Source organism: Hemicordylus capensis, chromosome 3 (assembly GCF_027244095.1).
Source record: "Hemicordylus capensis ecotype Gifberg chromosome 3, rHemCap1.1.pri, whole genome shotgun sequence".
NCBI classification, from domain to species: domain Eukaryota; kingdom Metazoa; phylum Chordata; class Lepidosauria; order Squamata; family Cordylidae; genus Hemicordylus; species Hemicordylus capensis.
This window is the reverse complement of record NC_069659.1, coordinates 358,768,115-358,783,305: the sequence shown is the minus strand read 5'-3', so window position 1 is coordinate 358,783,305 and position 15,191 is coordinate 358,768,115. Positions and strand designations below refer to the sequence as shown.

Genomic DNA, 15,191 nt, shown 5'->3' with positions numbered 1-15,191 from the left:
TTGGGGTGCAGAACTGTGGCCTGTCAGCTACGCCCTGGCTTTGCTGTGTGTGAACCCAAGACCACCCACAGGCTGTAGTTTGTGGGGACTGGCAAACCAGGACTGAAGCCACCATTTGAAGCTGGCTTTCAAACCAGAGTTTGTGCTAACTGTAGTTTCCTTTTCCATTTGAATTTCCAGACCACCCGCAAAATACAGTTAGGGCCGTTGCTCTGCCCCCTGAGGCTGCTGCACTGTGGCCACGGAGGACGAAGCGGAGTCCGGAGCAGACAGGCAGCTGGAAGCCATGGCTCGCCCGCTGTGTGCCTGGCAGCTCAAGCCCTGATGCACATTCTTAACAATGGTTAGCACAAGCCACGGTTCTGAGTTGCTTTCGCCTTTGCCTGTGAGGCACTCGTCGTCTAGATTGGCTTAGGTTCGTCTGTGATGGTCTGATCCCATCATGTGTGGGTGGAGAAGCCTGGAGGCAGGGCTGGCAAGCACCAGCTGTACACCTGGAAGGGATGGCGCGCTCCGGGTATGGCACAGGTCCTTGGGAAAGCTGGGCTTGGGGGAGGGCTGGGGCCGTGCAGAGAGAGACGTACCAGCCTGCTGCTCGCCTTGTTAGACTTCCTTAATGCTCAAGCAGTTGGGCTCTGACCACCGTTGGCCGTGTGTGCGTGTGAACATGCATGGTTAGGAAGCCTTGTCCCCTGGCAGATGATGTGCCTGTTGCCACTGAGGGACTTCCTGACTCTTGTGCTCAGTCCACTGCCTTTGTCTCCTCTCCCAAGTGCTTTGGCGGAGACTCTCCCCAGGCCGCCTCCAGGGCTGGGCCGGGCGAGCGAGATTTGGCATGCCTCTCCCCACAAGATCACTCCCAAGAACTGCCTTGGTGCTCGACCGCCTTGGGGTTGCCTTGGGGTTGCAGTCCAAAGAGCCATGCTGTCAGGATCCAGCGGCATCCCTTGGCTGAGGCTCGGTCCTGCCGCTTCTTCCTGCTCCTCCCCCAGTTCGCGGCCATGTGCCAGGAGAGTGCTTTGCTGTCCTGAGGAGAACACACTTCCCAAAGGCAGCGTTCCTCCTCCTCCTCCTGCCCTCTCCACCCTTCTGGGCGATGGGCACACTAGTTTGGCATGGCCCTTTCTTTTTATTGTGCTTCCCCTAGACTATATTGGCACTGGCTAGTTAAATGTCTCTCTTTTAGGATCTATCTATCTATCTATCTATCAATCTATCTATCATCTTTCTACACCTCCTGACATGTGAATCCCTAGGTGGTGAACATAACTTAAAATACAACAAATATAAAACCAGGATACAATGATTAAAACGATTGTGATATAAAACCAAGTAAAATTAATTAAAAGTCTGAGCAAACAGATCCATCTTCATGGACTTTTTAAAACAGCGACGAGATGGAGAAACCCTGATTTTAACAGGGATTGCATTCCAGAGCCCTGGGGCATTTGTACACCGCCCCAAACTTTCATCTCTGGGCAGTTAATAGTAGCAAAAAAAAAAAAGTTAGAATATATACAAAAACTTAAAACAATTTAAAAATCACCTACAAATTAAAACCTTAATTTTTTTTTTAAAAAATGAATTTAATGTAGACATTAAAGAGCACAGGAGACAGTATAGAGTCTTGTGGAACTCCGTACATTGCCACAGTCTCCAAGCGACACCATTTGGCATCTGTCAGAGAGGTAAGAATGGAGCCCCTGTGTAACAGTGCCACCCAGCCCCAGCCCCCTCAGGTGCCCCAGAAGGATACCATGGCTGATGGTCTCGAAAGCTACCCGCAGAGTTGCTCTCCTCTGTCGATACCCAGTTGGAGATCATCCATCAGGCCGACCAGGACAGTCTCCACCCCAGAGCCCGCCCGAAAGCCAGTCTGAAATGGGTCCAGATAATCTGTTTCCTCCAAGACTGCCTGGAGCTGAGAGGCCACCACCCTCTCAGTCACCTTGCCCAGCCGTGGAAGATTAGACACAGGTCTATAGTTTGCTAGCTCTGAGGGGTCCAGTGCAGGTTTCTTCAAGTAAGGTCTAATAATAGCCTTTACCGCTATTATTAGACCTTCCTTGCCTTAATAGCCTCCACGGACTTGGTGTGTGAATTGAACTTGCATGCCAGGCAAGGGCCCAGCTTTCCGGCATAACAAGGCAAGGAGGCATCCTGCCCTCCCTCAGAGAAGCACTTCTAGTATGTACCAGACCCTCTCAGATAGTACTGCTGGCTGATGAACTGAGCCAAGCTGGCCAGGGGTCAAGGGAACAGGTGGTAGAACATATAGTCCGAAGCAGCTTGTTCACATCCTCAGGAGTTGCAAGCTGAAAGTGATTCAAACTGATCCCATAAGAGGAGTTGCCGGACACCTCCCTAGTAAACTCTGCAATAAATGTGGAATCCCGTTTGGCCCAAATACGAGATGTTGTATCCACAAAATAGTCATTTACAATATCACAGTGTAAATTGGTAAGCTGGTGATGCAATATGCATGTTTAAAAGGACTCCCAAGTATTCCTTTTTCCAATTTATTGCGTTAAAACAGGTGATAAAACCTTGTAAAAACGTTTAAAATGTTAAAAGCGTAATAAAAAACAGACGTTTCAGCGTCGGAAGCCAGCCTCAGTGATGTTCCTTCCGTAGTTCTCCTGCTAATATGGTTTTAATTGCACACACTCTGGCAGGAATTTCAATCAGAAAATGAGTGTAACAGGTGTGTGTGTGTGTCTGTGGATAAAAGGGATAAAGAGAGCCAAGTCCACCCAGCCGTGCGTCTGTGTTCCTACACCCCATACTCCTTCGTAGCCCATATACTTCATGGTCTCCTTTCGTGTAAGCAGGTGATCCACAGAAGAAGTAGGAACAACGTTGAGGCTGGTGTCTGACGCCGAAACGTCAGCAGAAGTCCCCGTTGCCCCTTGGTCCCTAGGCTTAGGTACCCACGTTCAAAACGGGCAGTTCCCGACAGGGATCCTGGCAAGTGAGAGGAAACAGGCTGCTATTTCCATATGTTTAAGAGGCAGGTTCTCACCTTGACCCTGGTGGCCTCTCTCCATCCAGCACTCCATGAAATGCGTCCACCTGTGGAGGCTTCTTTGCATCACCACTGTTCAGACCTGCGCGTGGAAAGGGCTGAGCCCTCTGGGCTGGCAGGACCTTCTCTTGGCTCCCTGTCAGCTCGGACTAAGGTGGGCCCCTTCTGCCCGGGGAGCCTGCCTGAGGCTGGGGGCTCTGCCTCTTGGCTGGCTGCCTCCCTCTTCGTCGTGCCCAGGCCGGCACCGTTGGGGGCTGTTGGTCAGGCCGGTCTGAGCTGTGGGAGCCTAGGAAGCTTCTGGAGACAGAGTCCGGACGTGGCTCCCTCGAGCGCCGTATTGTCCGTGGCTGCGGCTCTCCCAGGTTTCAGGCAGGAGTCTCTCTCAGGCCTGCTTGGAGATGCTGCCGCCGCCAAGGAGTGGACCAGGGAGCTCGTAGGAGCAGCCCAGCTGGATCCGGCCCAAGGCCCAGCCTCCTGTTCCCCACAGTGGCCCACCAGATGCCTCTGGGGAGCCCACGGGCAAGAGGCGGGGGCCTGCCCCCTCACCTGCCACTGCTCCTCCCCCACGGCATGGTGGCTCTGAGGCGGGAGGGGGGCCCCAGCCGCCAGACTAGCAGCCGTGGAGCGACCTGCCCTCCATGGATTGGGACCGCCCGCGTGCCAGGCAGATGCTCGGCCACTGAGGCACGGCCCCTCCCTTGAGACGGATCCCATGGAGCCCAGGACAGCGCCCGCGTGCGGGGGGGGGGCTTACTCCCTCTTGCCGTGTGTGTGTGTGTGTGTGTGTGTGTGTGTGTGTGTGTGTGGGTCTTGGTCTTGGTCTTGCCTGGCCTGTTTACTCCGTCTCCCAAGACAAAGCCGCCCATTGTAGGAGTGAGGAAGGGTTGGGTCAGCAGCACCATATCCTAACTGCTGCTGGCCGTGGAGATAACCTCAGGGCCTTGGGATGCGCGTGGGGGCCTGGGTCCCCGGCCCCCCTCGGGCTGTCTGCCCGCTCTGAATAGGGCGCACCTCACCAACCGTCTGGGGGCTGCAGACACATCCTCCGCCCCAGCCTTGCTCGCGCTTGCCATTGTGTCGTGGTGGTGTGTGGTTGTTTGTCAAAAGCCACTCCTCGGCAGGCCGTGCCAGGGCTCCCTTGATAAGGCGCCGTTGGAGACTTTCCTTTTTCTCCAGCCTTAGACAAAATAGTTCACTGGTGGGGCTTCCCTTCTAGATAGGGGGATGGCGGCCCTGGAGTGCTGCTGCCTCAGGTGGGGCGCGGAGATAAAAGCTGGAGGAGCCGGCGGGCGGCCGGGCAGAGTCTCCTTCGGGCCAGAGGGAGCAGCTGCCGGTGCGGACCTGACTCGTCCTCTCCCTCGCAGGTGCTGCTCTGACCCTTTCCCCGGGGCGGGGGGGGGGGGCCGGCCGGCCGTTGCCTCCAGCGGGACTCTGGAGAGCGGTGGGGGAGGCAGGGCCCGCGTTGGGGGCTGCTGCAAAAGCCGCTCTGAAGAGGTCTCCTTGCAGCCGGGTGGCTTGCTTGGGGGGGGGGGGGGCTGCTCCTTTGCAGCCAGCTTTTGCTTCCAGAGCTCAAGCGCAGAGACTGGTTCACCGCTCGCCCGTCCCACCGAGGACCGCGGAGTCAGATCTGCTGCTTAAGAATGCCGGGGGGAGCATGCAGCCCATCGCTGGAGAGTGCGAAATCATGCTAGGTGTGGAGGGTGCGCGCCTCGCTTTGGCCTCGGCTTTGCTTCTTTCTCTGCCAGATGGTTGTTTTCTGTTGCCTTGACAGCATTCTTGCCTTGGGGTCTGGAAGTGGGGCTGCTGTGGCCGTCCGGTCGTCATGTTCTGGGTCTTCCTCCCCCGGTATCGGCAGGCCTCCTTTCAGACGGCTCTCCCTTTCAGGGGTCAGATCAACGGGCCCTTCTTGGGCCCTTCCTCCATCTCCGCGTCCTGACCCAACGGCACTGCTGCTTTTCAGCGTGGCTGTAGATTAAAGCCTCCCCCCCTCCATGGAGGCGAGTTGCCCCCCCCCGTCTCTGGTTTGTGGCTTTGCTCTGCCTTGTGCTGGCCGCGGCATCGCAAGACAGGCAGAGCTCCTGGATGTCCATATCTGTTGGCTGCTGCAGCAGTTCCTTCTCCTCCCAGATGGAGTGGGGCTGGGTCTCCCCCAGATCGGGCTCTGGCCTCCAGCTTTTTGAGAAGGGCTGCTTGTCCGGGCACTGGCTCTCCTCACAGCATTGAAGAGTTTGCTCCCCTTTGGAGGGGCTTTGGCAGCAGAGAGGCTCCAAAGAGCAGGAGCAGGTATCTGCAGGTGACTCACCCGCTGCAGGTCCTCCCGGTGTGCTTCCTGGGGTGGCTGTGGGGGTGTCTCCAAGCCACGTGGCTGCCTCCAGCATGAAAGGGGTTAGTTCTGGTGCTTCGGAGGGCTGCTCCTTCCTTCTCCCTCTTGCTTTCCTGGAGACTGTGCGGGAACCCTTCGTTCATCCGGCAGCTTGGATTTGCACAGATGGTGGCACAAAGTGTCTGTCTGCCTACGCAGGCACTTGCCTTTTCCTGGCGGCCTTTGCCCAAGGGGCATCCCCGGGCATCCTGTGGAGGACCTTCCACAAAACAAGGGCAGTTGCCAATGAGCTCTCCAGGGCTGCTGCTCCCCCCATTGAGGCTGGGCTGCTTTGTCTGGGGCGTGTTGGAGATGCCACCATGTCTGCTGCAGCGCCTGCTTTCAGGACGCCCCCCCCCTCTCCCCTCCTCGTTTGGAGGCCTGGGCCGGGAAGGGGTGCCCCTGACCGGCTGAGTTGGTTTTTTCACTTTCCGTTAAAGGGGTCTCATCCTCCAGCTTGGACAGAGCCGGTGGCCGCTTTAGCAGGAGCCAGTTGTCCCCATGGCCTGCGATGACTCTGTGAATGTGCCGGGCTGGATAGCCCTGAAGGGCCTGCAGGCCACACCTCAACACACAGGAGACGGCTGAGGGAGGAAAGGCAGGGCTAGGCGGGGCAGCAGAGCCGGTGATCCCAGAGATCTCTGTGCCCGGCGCGCGCTCCGCTCACGGGCCGTGGTGGGCTCCGCTTGCGAAGGCTTCCTGGCAGCATTCCTTGTGCAAGAGCGTTGGGGGCGGCCCCCTGCCCCACCCTTGTGCATCTTGCGAGTTCTGTGGTGATTCAGGCGGGGGGGGGGGGGCGCGGCGGCTAGCAGAGGTCTGGCTCCATGTTTCTGGCATTGCTGTGTGGTGGAGCATCTGCCTGCTTCTCACAGTCACCTCAGAAACCAAGACGCAGGAAGCCGCATGAGGGTCAAGCCACTCCAGAGCCCATGGAGCATACTTAAACCACAGTAACAGAAGCTCAGTTAGAATGTACACCAAGGAGATGAAAGGTCCAGAAGGATGCCAGCATGGCGAACAAGTAGCGTCAAGGAATCTATAAACAGCAAGAAAATTTCCTTTAGAAAATGGTCCTGCCCAACTAAAAGGAACACAGACTTTGTGTAACAGGCCAGTTAGCTTAACGCCTGACCTGCATGTGTGTGTGTTTCTTCTCTTGCGGAGAGGAGAGCTGGTCTGGTGGCAGCAAGCAGGACTGGTCCCCTTGGCTAAGCAGGGTCTGCCCTGGTTGCATCCGAATGGGGGACTGGAAGTGTGAGCCCTGCAAGAGATTCCCCTCAGCAGGGGATGGAGCCGCTCTGGGAAGAGCATCTAAGGTTCCAAGTTCCCTCCCTGGCAGCATCTCCAACGAGATAGGGCTGAGAGAGATGCCTGCCTGCAACTCTGGAGAAGCTGCTGCCAGTCTGCGTAGACAGTATTGAGCTAGATGGACCCAGCAGGGTCTGACTCCGTAGATGGCAGCTTCCTAGGAGGTATTCTGTGTCCCAGTGTGGTATAGTCCTCTGCCATTGTTCCCTCGAAATGGTCCTTGATCCTGCCCTGCCTGTGCGTGCCCTGAGGATACCTAACACCGGGTCATGACATCCTGTCTTTTCCTTCACTGATCTGCTGCTCTTGAGGGTTTCAGAGGACTCAACCAGTTTTCCACCTGTGCCCAAATTCTCCACCAGCACCCCACTTTCCTTTTTCACACAACGCATCATCAACTTGTGGAATTCTCTGCCACAAGATGTGGTGACAGCCAACAACCCGGATGGCTTTAAGAGGGGTTTGGATCACTTCATGGAGGAGAGGTCTATCAACAGCTACCACCTCCAGCCTCCAAGGCAGGATGCCTCTGAGTACCAGTGGCAGGGGAGCAGCAGCAGCAGGAGTGAGAGCATGCGCATACTTCTTGCCTGTGGGCTTCCAGCAGCATCTGGCGGGCCAGTGTGCGAAACAGGATGCTGGACTAGATGGGCTTTCTTGGGCCTGATCCAGCAGGGCACTTCTTATGTTCCTTCCCTACAGATGTTCTCAAGCCATTTAGTGTTAGACTTAGGACACTCCTCTCCCTTACTCTCTTGTATTTCCACGGCATCTCCCCTCGCAAATGTGGTGCAGTTTTGCAAAACACACCCCATGCAAAGTGTCCGTGTCTGTCAGAGGGCAATGCCACTGCTCTTGGAGGTTGTGTGCCACGTTTTACATTTTTGGAATGAAGTTTCCCTTTTTTGCCGTATTTGGGGAAATAATGGGACGGGGGTTTCTGACTGCCACAACCCGCTCCTATTTCTCATGCTGTCCCCAAAAACTACTGGCTGATACCCAGACCAAGCTGCGAGCTAGAAGGTAGACCCCAGGGCTGGGGCTGGAGAGCGCCACTTGCCCAGGTGCCTCTCTGCCCGCTTAGCAGGGCCAAGACGAGATGATCCCCTCCCTCCTTAAAACAGTGCCCCGTTGCGCCTGAGTGGGTGGGGGCTTGCTTTCTTTCATGGTGGTTCTCACTCCTTGTCAGCCAATTTCTCTGAGGAAAGGCAGCCCTCCCTTGCTGGGTGGGGCTGGCTCCTGGGGCCAAAATGGCCGGCTTGCCCCAGAGGGGCCTGATTTGGGGCAGAGGGCTCCGGCAGCCTGGCACTTGGCTTGCCCGACAGCTGGTCCCCTCGTGGGGCGGAAGGGCAGGCCATGTGTGCCCGCCCCCCGCCAGTCAGCTAACAGGCCTAATGGGGGGTGGGTGTGTGACCAGAGCCCTGCTCGACGGGAAAGGCCGCCTCGCCACTCTTTCTCCCAGGAGCTCGGAGCGGCAGCTGAGGGGCTCCCACCCAGGGGGCGGCTGGGGCAGCCCTGTCTGGCCATGGAGGTGGCCGGCTTCCACCCGGGACCCTCTCTGAGCAGAGGCGGATCTCCTGCACGCCTCTTGGCAAGAGAGGAGCCGGCAGCAGAGCAGAGAGCCAGGCTGACCCTCCTGGCCGCCTCCGTGGCCACCCCCCCTGCCCCCCCTTGGGTTTTGCCAGAGCGGTGTGGTTGGGGGCCGGGAAGCCACAGGCTCCGCCAGGCCGGACCTTCCCTCTTCCCGTGGGGGGGAGGAGGAGGTTCCCAAGCCTGCCCTGCAGGAGACCACTGTGGGGGCGGGCGAGGGGAGCTGCTCTTTGCGTGGGTCAGGTAGGGAAGGTGTGGTCTGGCCGCTGCAAGGGGCATCTGGGCAGGTGACACCCAGCTCTTTAGGGCGGTGAAATCCACAACGGATTGCGAGGAGGAGCTCCAAAAAGATCTCTCCAAACTGGGGGAGTGGGCGACAGGATGGCAAATGCGCTTCGGAGGAAGCATATTGGGGCAAAACAGTGACTGACCAGACCTTGGGGTCGTGGTGGACAACTCATTGAAAATGTCGACTCAGTGCATGGCTGCTAATAATCAACCTATGGAATTCTCTGCCACAAGATGTGATGACAGCCAACAGCCTGGATGGCTCTAAGGGTTTTGGATCACTTCATGGAGGAGAGGTCTATCGACGGCTACTGGTCGGAGGGCTATAGGCCCCCTCTAGCCTCAGGGGCAGGATTTATTTATTTATGTATCAGATTTTCATGCTGCCTGATATGTAAATCTCTAGGCGGTATACACATTTTAATATGAAAAACCACAAGACAGAACACAACAAAAGCAGTATCAAACAAATGATTAACCGTCTCCTTAAGAGCTTGCCTCTCTAGGCCCCTTGCAGGCCTGTCGCAACAGCACGAGGGGGGGGGGCTGGCCCGTCCCCTTGCCGGTGGGCTTCCCAGAGGGCGGGCCACTGTGTGAAACAGGATGCTGGGCTGGAAGGGCTTCCGTGGGCCTGATCCAGCAGCCAGGCTGCCCTGATGCTCTCGGGTCACTCTGTGCCAAGGGGGTCTGCACGGTCCGAGCCCAGTCAGGCCCCTTGAGCCACGGAGCGAGGCCTCTGACCGGTGTCTTGAAAGGGTGGTTTTCCTCCTTTCCCCAGGACGGAGCCTCCTGTGCCTGCCGTTGTGAAGCTGCACAGCATGCGGAACATGGAGAGTAAGGGGAAGCTCATCAACAAAGAGGAGGAAGACGAGATGGTAAAGGGCGTCCCGGTCTAGCTCCTGAACCGAAGCAGAAATGCCTTTCCCCCTCTCCCTTGTGGGTCTTGGGCCAGGAGTGGGTCTTGCTTCCCTCAGGTGTGACGGGAAGCGAAGGGGCGGCTGGCGTGGGGGTGGGTGGGCTTCTGCCCAGCCGAGCCGGCAAATGCGGCCTGAGTTCTGCCCAGGATGTCCCGGCCAGAGGCTTCCCCAGAGCAACGCGCCGAGAAAATGAAACCATTTCCAACAAATTCAGCTCTTTGTTTTCGTGGCATTCTTTATCGAACAGATGAATTGGGTTTTAAGGGTTGGGTTGTCTAGCAGAAGCAATGCAAGCTGCAAACAAACAGTGGCCGAGCAGCAGCAAAAGCCCCGCAAGCCGGACAAGCTCAGAAGGCATGCCTTGGCCCGGCACCAGAGGCCAGAGTCCGTCCCCGCTCAGCGGCCCAGGGGGGGCCTCGCCACTGCGCACAGCGCCCCCCCCACCCCGCCTGCCCTGCAGCACCCGGGAGGGGGCTTCTGGAGCGCCGCTCGGGCCGCCTGGCTGCCCCTCCTGAGCAGTGGCCTGCCGGGGGCGCGGGCCGAGCCGCTGGAGGCCTCGGTGGCCCCCGCCCAGGCTGCTGAGAGAGGCCGCCGGTCTCCTCCAGATGCGTCCCCTGCCGCACGTTGGGCCTGGAGCTGCTCTGAGGCCGCCTGGGAGGCCGCAGCGAGTCCCAAACGCATGGGGGGCAGAGAAGGGCCCGTGCTGAGCCGCTGCCCCGGCAGCCAGGCAGTTTCCAAACCGGTTTGGAAAGGGGCCCGCCGAGCCCTGTTGGGCTCGGGTGCCATGCCCTGCAGGCTGGAGCTGCTTTGGGGGCCTTCTCGGCTGCCTCCGCCTGCTGGCGTGAGGTGCCTGGGGATGGGGCGGGCTCTTGCGTCCTGGGGGTCCTGCTCGGAAGTTGGCGCTCTTCACTCGCCGGCAGGGCCGCCTCCTCCCTGTGCGGCCAGGTCAGGGGGCAAGGAGCTCCCGGCAAGGACGGTGCCTTGTCTGCCCTCCCTACCCCAAGAGAACACCTGTCTCCTTTGGGGCCACCGTGTGTGTGTGTGTGTGTACGTGCCCCCCGACTGGCCTGTTCCCGAGCTGGACGGGAGGGAGGCCGATGGGGCAGAGGGCTCTGGCCGCGAGCTGAGTCGGGTTGGCTGCGTCCGGGCGAAGGGTCTGTCTCGGCCGTGCCTGCCTTGGCGTGCGCTGCGGAGGGGGAGGCGGGCAGAGCGCAGCGCCCAGGGCCTCGGGGGCCGGCAGGGCCCGCCTCTCTGGCTGCAGCAGGCGGCCTCCGCCTGGTGTCCCCCCCCCCCCCTCCTCCCCCTGCAGGAGATCTTTGGCTACAGCCTTTGCCGCTGGAAGCTGGCCTTGGCCGCGGTGGGGGTGCTCTGCACGGGCGGCTTCCTCCTCCTCCTCCTCTACTGGATGCCCGAGTGGCGGGTGAAAGCGACGTGCCGGAGGGCTCCCCTGCGAGGCTGCAGAGTGGTGCTGCTGAGGACGACCGTAAGTTGCCGCTCGTGAACCGGAGAGGAGAGCGCCCTGGGGGCACGCCGAGGCCTCCGCTCTGCCAAGACGTCCTCCTCCTGTCTTGCATCAAGGCTGGATCATGGAGGGAGGAGTGGCCTGCTTTAGAAATCAATAGGGACACATTGATTGCTCCTCCCTGGTTCAGAGCATAGGAAGCTGCCACGTACTGAGTCAGACCCTGGGTCCACCTCGCTCAGTCTCGTCTTCACAGACTGGCAGCAGCGGCTTCTCCCAGGATGCAGGCAGGACTCTCTCCCAGCCCCTCTCTTGGAGATGCCGCTGCCAGGGAGGGGACTTGGGACCTTCTGCTCTTCCCAGAGCAGCGGCTCCATCCCCTCAGGGGAAGATCTGACAGTGCTGCTGACACTTCCAGTCTCCCCTTCACCTGCAACCAGGGCAGACCCTGCTGAGCTCAGGGGACCAGTCCTGCTGGCTCCCGCCAGACCCGCTCTCCTCCCCACAGAGGCTGGGCAGTGCCCTTCGCGTGCGGCCGACTGTGCCGTCCCCTTTTCCTCCGTTAGAATCAGCTGGAGAGAGAGAAACAAACCAGGTTCAGGCCATACGAAGATGGGAAGGGAGGGAGACCGGTGGGAACTTGGGCTCCAGCCCCCCCGCCTCAGCTGGACTGAGGCTAGTCAAGGGGCTTGGAAGGTCTGCCAACGTGTGTGTGTGTGTGTGTTCACCCCCCTGGGCCCCCCCAAGTGACAAAAGAGGATGCCAGGATGAGGCCGGGGGGGGGGAGGCTTGGGTGCTGCAGGGGGGTTCTCCCCCTCCCCCCTGGCCCAAGTCCTCTGGAGTCAAGTGGCGGCTGGCCCCAGGGACTGGGGGAGACCGTGCAGCTCAGCAGGAGCCTCCCTCTGTGGAAGGGAAGGAGCTTTGGGCACGTGCTCAGAATGGCCACTTTTTTCTGAGCCTGTTTGGGACATAGAAATCAGGAGCTGGGGGTGACCGGCGGGGGGGGGGCGGGGGGAGAGCTAGAAAGCCTTGCACATGCTCAGAAGGAACACTCTGTGTGTGTGTGTGCGTGCGAGAGCTGGCAGGACCCCAAGGCCCGTTGGCCGAGGGCTCTCCCCCTTCATGGCGCAGCTGGCAGTGTTCAGCTTTCCCGAGAGGGAGGGAGGGAGGGGGGCGGCCTCTGGCTGGGCCCCCCTTGGCTGTCTGTGTTCTCGAGACACGAACGCGCCAGCCCTGTTGCGCAGCCTGGGGTTCCTCAGCAGCCGTCCAGGCTCCTGGCACATCTTTTGCACACTCTCTCTCTCTCTTTCTCCCCCTTAAAAAAAAAAAAGGATGAATTCCGGGTCTGGTTTTGTGCCAAGGTCCGCGTTGTGCTTTCCTTGGGACCGACTCCATTGCAGACCCCAACGCATGTGGCCGAGAAGATGGCCAACGGGTGCGATGGCCACGTGTGCGTCAGCCCTCCGGAAGAGGACGGCGAGGACCGGAAGAGATGCTCCCAGGCTCATCGGGAAGAGGTGCCCGCGGCCTGCCGAGCCGACCTCTTCGCGGCTTCCGGGGTGGTTTTTTTTTTTTTTTTGAGGGGTCTCCTCCTGGGTGGCTGGTTCCACCAGGGTCCCTCAGGGAAGGCAGCCGCCAGTTGGGGCCCTGACCCCCCACACTCCCCCCACCTCACAGCACACCAGGCCTGCTGCCGGCGGGGCGGGGGGGGGGCAGGACTGTGAATCGGGCCAGACTCCCTGAGGCGAGAGCAGCCCCCCCCCCCGCTCTGCCTCTTGCGCTGGACTGCCTGGCAGGTGCCGCGTGGCCTGAGGTCCTCCGTGGGGCGGCGGCAGCAGCACCGAGCACCCCCTGGGGCTGAGGCTGCGAGGGCTCTGGGCGGCCCTGACTCCAGGTCTCCTTCTGCCTCCCAGGTCCGCTATTTCACCCACCACAGCGTGAAGTATTTCTGGGATGAATCGGAGCAGAGCTTTGGCTCCCTCAAGTAAGCGTGGCTGCTGCCGCCGTGGGGCGTCCCCCCCCCCGGGCTTGCCCTCTCCTGCCTGCCCCCCCCGCTCACCCTCTCCCTTTCTGGCAGGGGCCTGGACGAGGCCACTCCCTGCTCTGCCATCCACACGGAGCACAGCGCAGGGCTGACGAAGGAGAGGCAGGACTACAGGTGCGTGGGGCGGGGCGGGGCGGGGGGCAGCCCTGCAGACGCTCTGGGTCTGGATGGCCTGCAGCACCCCTCCGCCCCAGGCGGGACAGAGTGGGGCCACGTTCAGGAAATGCCCTGGTCGGGCTGCTGGGCGGAAGGGGATCCCGGCTGCCTGGGTCCTCTGGCTCCTACAAGCTTGCTGCTGGGAACGGCCCGCCCTTGCTCTGCCTCATTCTTGCCATTCTTTTTTGCCACTCTTGCCAACGGGGGGCTTCCCCCAGCCCCAGGCACGTCTCTGCCCGTCCGGACGTGCCTTGCCGTCTGCTTGCGTGGCTTCTGGGTGGATCAGGCCCTGGCCGAAGCTCCTGGGATACTGAACGTTCCACGCTGTGGGGCGCTCCACCCCGCACTCCCCACCCCCGCGCCCCCACCCCCGCGCTCCCCCCACCCCCACTGCGCCCCCCACCCCCACGCTCCCCCCACCCCCGCACTCCCCCCACCCCCACGCTCACTCCCCCCACCCCCCGCGCTCCCCCCAGCACGCCTCCCACCCTCCCCTCCTAAGCTTCCCCTGGGCTGGATACGGAGGCAAGTCAGTTGAGCTGCCTGCAGGCTTCAGAGTTGTTTGCAGCCCTCAGACTCTGAATTGGGTGAATTGTCCCAGTGGACTGCGAGAGAGAAGGAGAGGCCTCCCCGTGCCCGCCTGGCCATTGCCCAGCAGAGGGAGCGGCCTGTGCCAACGCTGGCCGGGCACGGAGTCTCTGGCCGGGAGGTGGTCAGCAGCAGGGCACAGCCAGCACCCCGCCCCTGCCGTGTCCGCGGACTCCAAACTGGCCTGCACCCCACGGACGGACAGGCAGCTCCTTGGGTGCTGGGCGTGGCGGCCACGTCCCGAGGGCCAGTCCCACCCTCCTCTGGCAGCCATGCCTGGCCTGGCGCGTTGGGCCAGATGAGCCATGGCCTTCCTGGTGGTTCTGGCCGGTGCTGCTCCTGGCTTCCTCCCCCCCCGGAAGGCAGGCTGGGGGAGGGAGGAGGCAGACCCCGCCCAGGGCCCTCGGTGGCTCCTCCCACTCGTGCTGCAGCCTCTTCTGGGGGCCGCCCTCTCCGCGCTTGCCCTGCGGGCCACCTTCTGGGGGCCTCTGGCTCTCACGGCACAGCGCAGTGTGTTGGCAGGCGGGACGGCAGCCCTCTCTCTTTCTCCGCCTTTGCTACAGAAAACTCTTCTACGGAGTCAATGAGATAGCTGTGAAGGTGCCTTCTGTCTTTAAGCTGCTGATTAAGGAGGTAAGGAGCGGGTGGGGGGGGGAGGCTTGGGGCACGGAAGGGGAGCCTGGCCGGGTGGCCTTGTGGCCAGCAAGTGGAAGGGCGGCCGTGCTTGCGGGGACCTGGTTGCCTTCTCGGCACGGCTCCTGCTCTGGGGCGTTTTCCATGTGGTCTCCAGCCTGAAAGGGAGGCGGAGTGTGTGTGTGTGTGAGTGTGAGAGTGAGTCGCTGAGGGACAGGACTCGAGGGTCAAGCCAGTCGGGACACACTCGGATGCTAATGCCAAAAAGGTGGCGCTGTGCACCGCCCAGAGCCTTTGGATGGGGCGGTTGAGAAATAATAATAAGAAGAAGTAAAAGCAAGCTCAGCAGAGACGTATAGAGCCCTGCAGCTGGGCAAGAACAACCAAACGCACAGGTTGGGGCAGGCCTGGCTTGGCAGCCGGACAGGTGAAAGGGCCGCCCCCCCCCGGGGTATCTGTGGGCAGCAGGTGGAATGCCAGCCCACAGCACGAGGCCGCTGCTGGAAAGGGGAGTGCAGTCCTGCTCTTGTGGGGACGGGAAGGGAAGGGCTGCTGGGTGCGGAAGCTCCCGCTGGGGCCCATCACGAATGGAAGCAGCCGTCTCTGTGGGCCGCTTTGGCTGCTGCCGGCCTGCCACACTCCCCTGCAGGCAGCAGCGGAAGAGAGGTGACACCCCCTCCCCAACTCAGGGTGACGACGGCAGTTCCTTTTTTGCCCTTGCTGCATCTGGTCTGGGCAAATGACTGGGCATCCCCCCTCCCCCCCCGACCAGGGTGACTCTGAATTGTAAAAACGAGCTGTTCCGTGGAATGCACCAA

At 60.6% G+C, this 15,191-nt stretch overlaps 1 protein-coding gene across 6 annotated transcripts in view; it reads left to right on the top strand.

Annotated features, from left to right (window-relative positions):
* ATP13A3 (ATPase 13A3) overlaps positions 1-15,191 on the top strand; it is a 76,794-nt gene that overhangs the window by 8,654 nt on the left and 52,949 nt on the right. For 4 of the 6 annotated variants that reach the window (XM_053312260.1, XM_053312259.1, XM_053312261.1 and 1 more), the window contains exons 2-7: positions 9,352-9,448; positions 10,800-10,973; positions 12,284-12,469; positions 12,866-12,936; positions 13,030-13,110; positions 14,304-14,373. In XM_053312260.1, the coding sequence (XP_053168235.1) occupies positions 9,392-9,448; positions 10,800-10,973; positions 12,284-12,469; positions 12,866-12,936; positions 13,030-13,110; positions 14,304-14,373 (639 nt within the window). In that variant the 5' untranslated portion in view covers positions 9,352-9,391. Of the gene's footprint in view, positions 1-180; positions 344-9,351; positions 9,449-10,799; positions 10,974-12,283; positions 12,470-12,865; positions 12,937-13,029; positions 13,111-14,303; positions 14,374-15,191 lie in introns of all 6 variants that reach the window. The other 2 variants (XM_053312258.1, XM_053312257.1) reach the window with 1 other exon arrangement.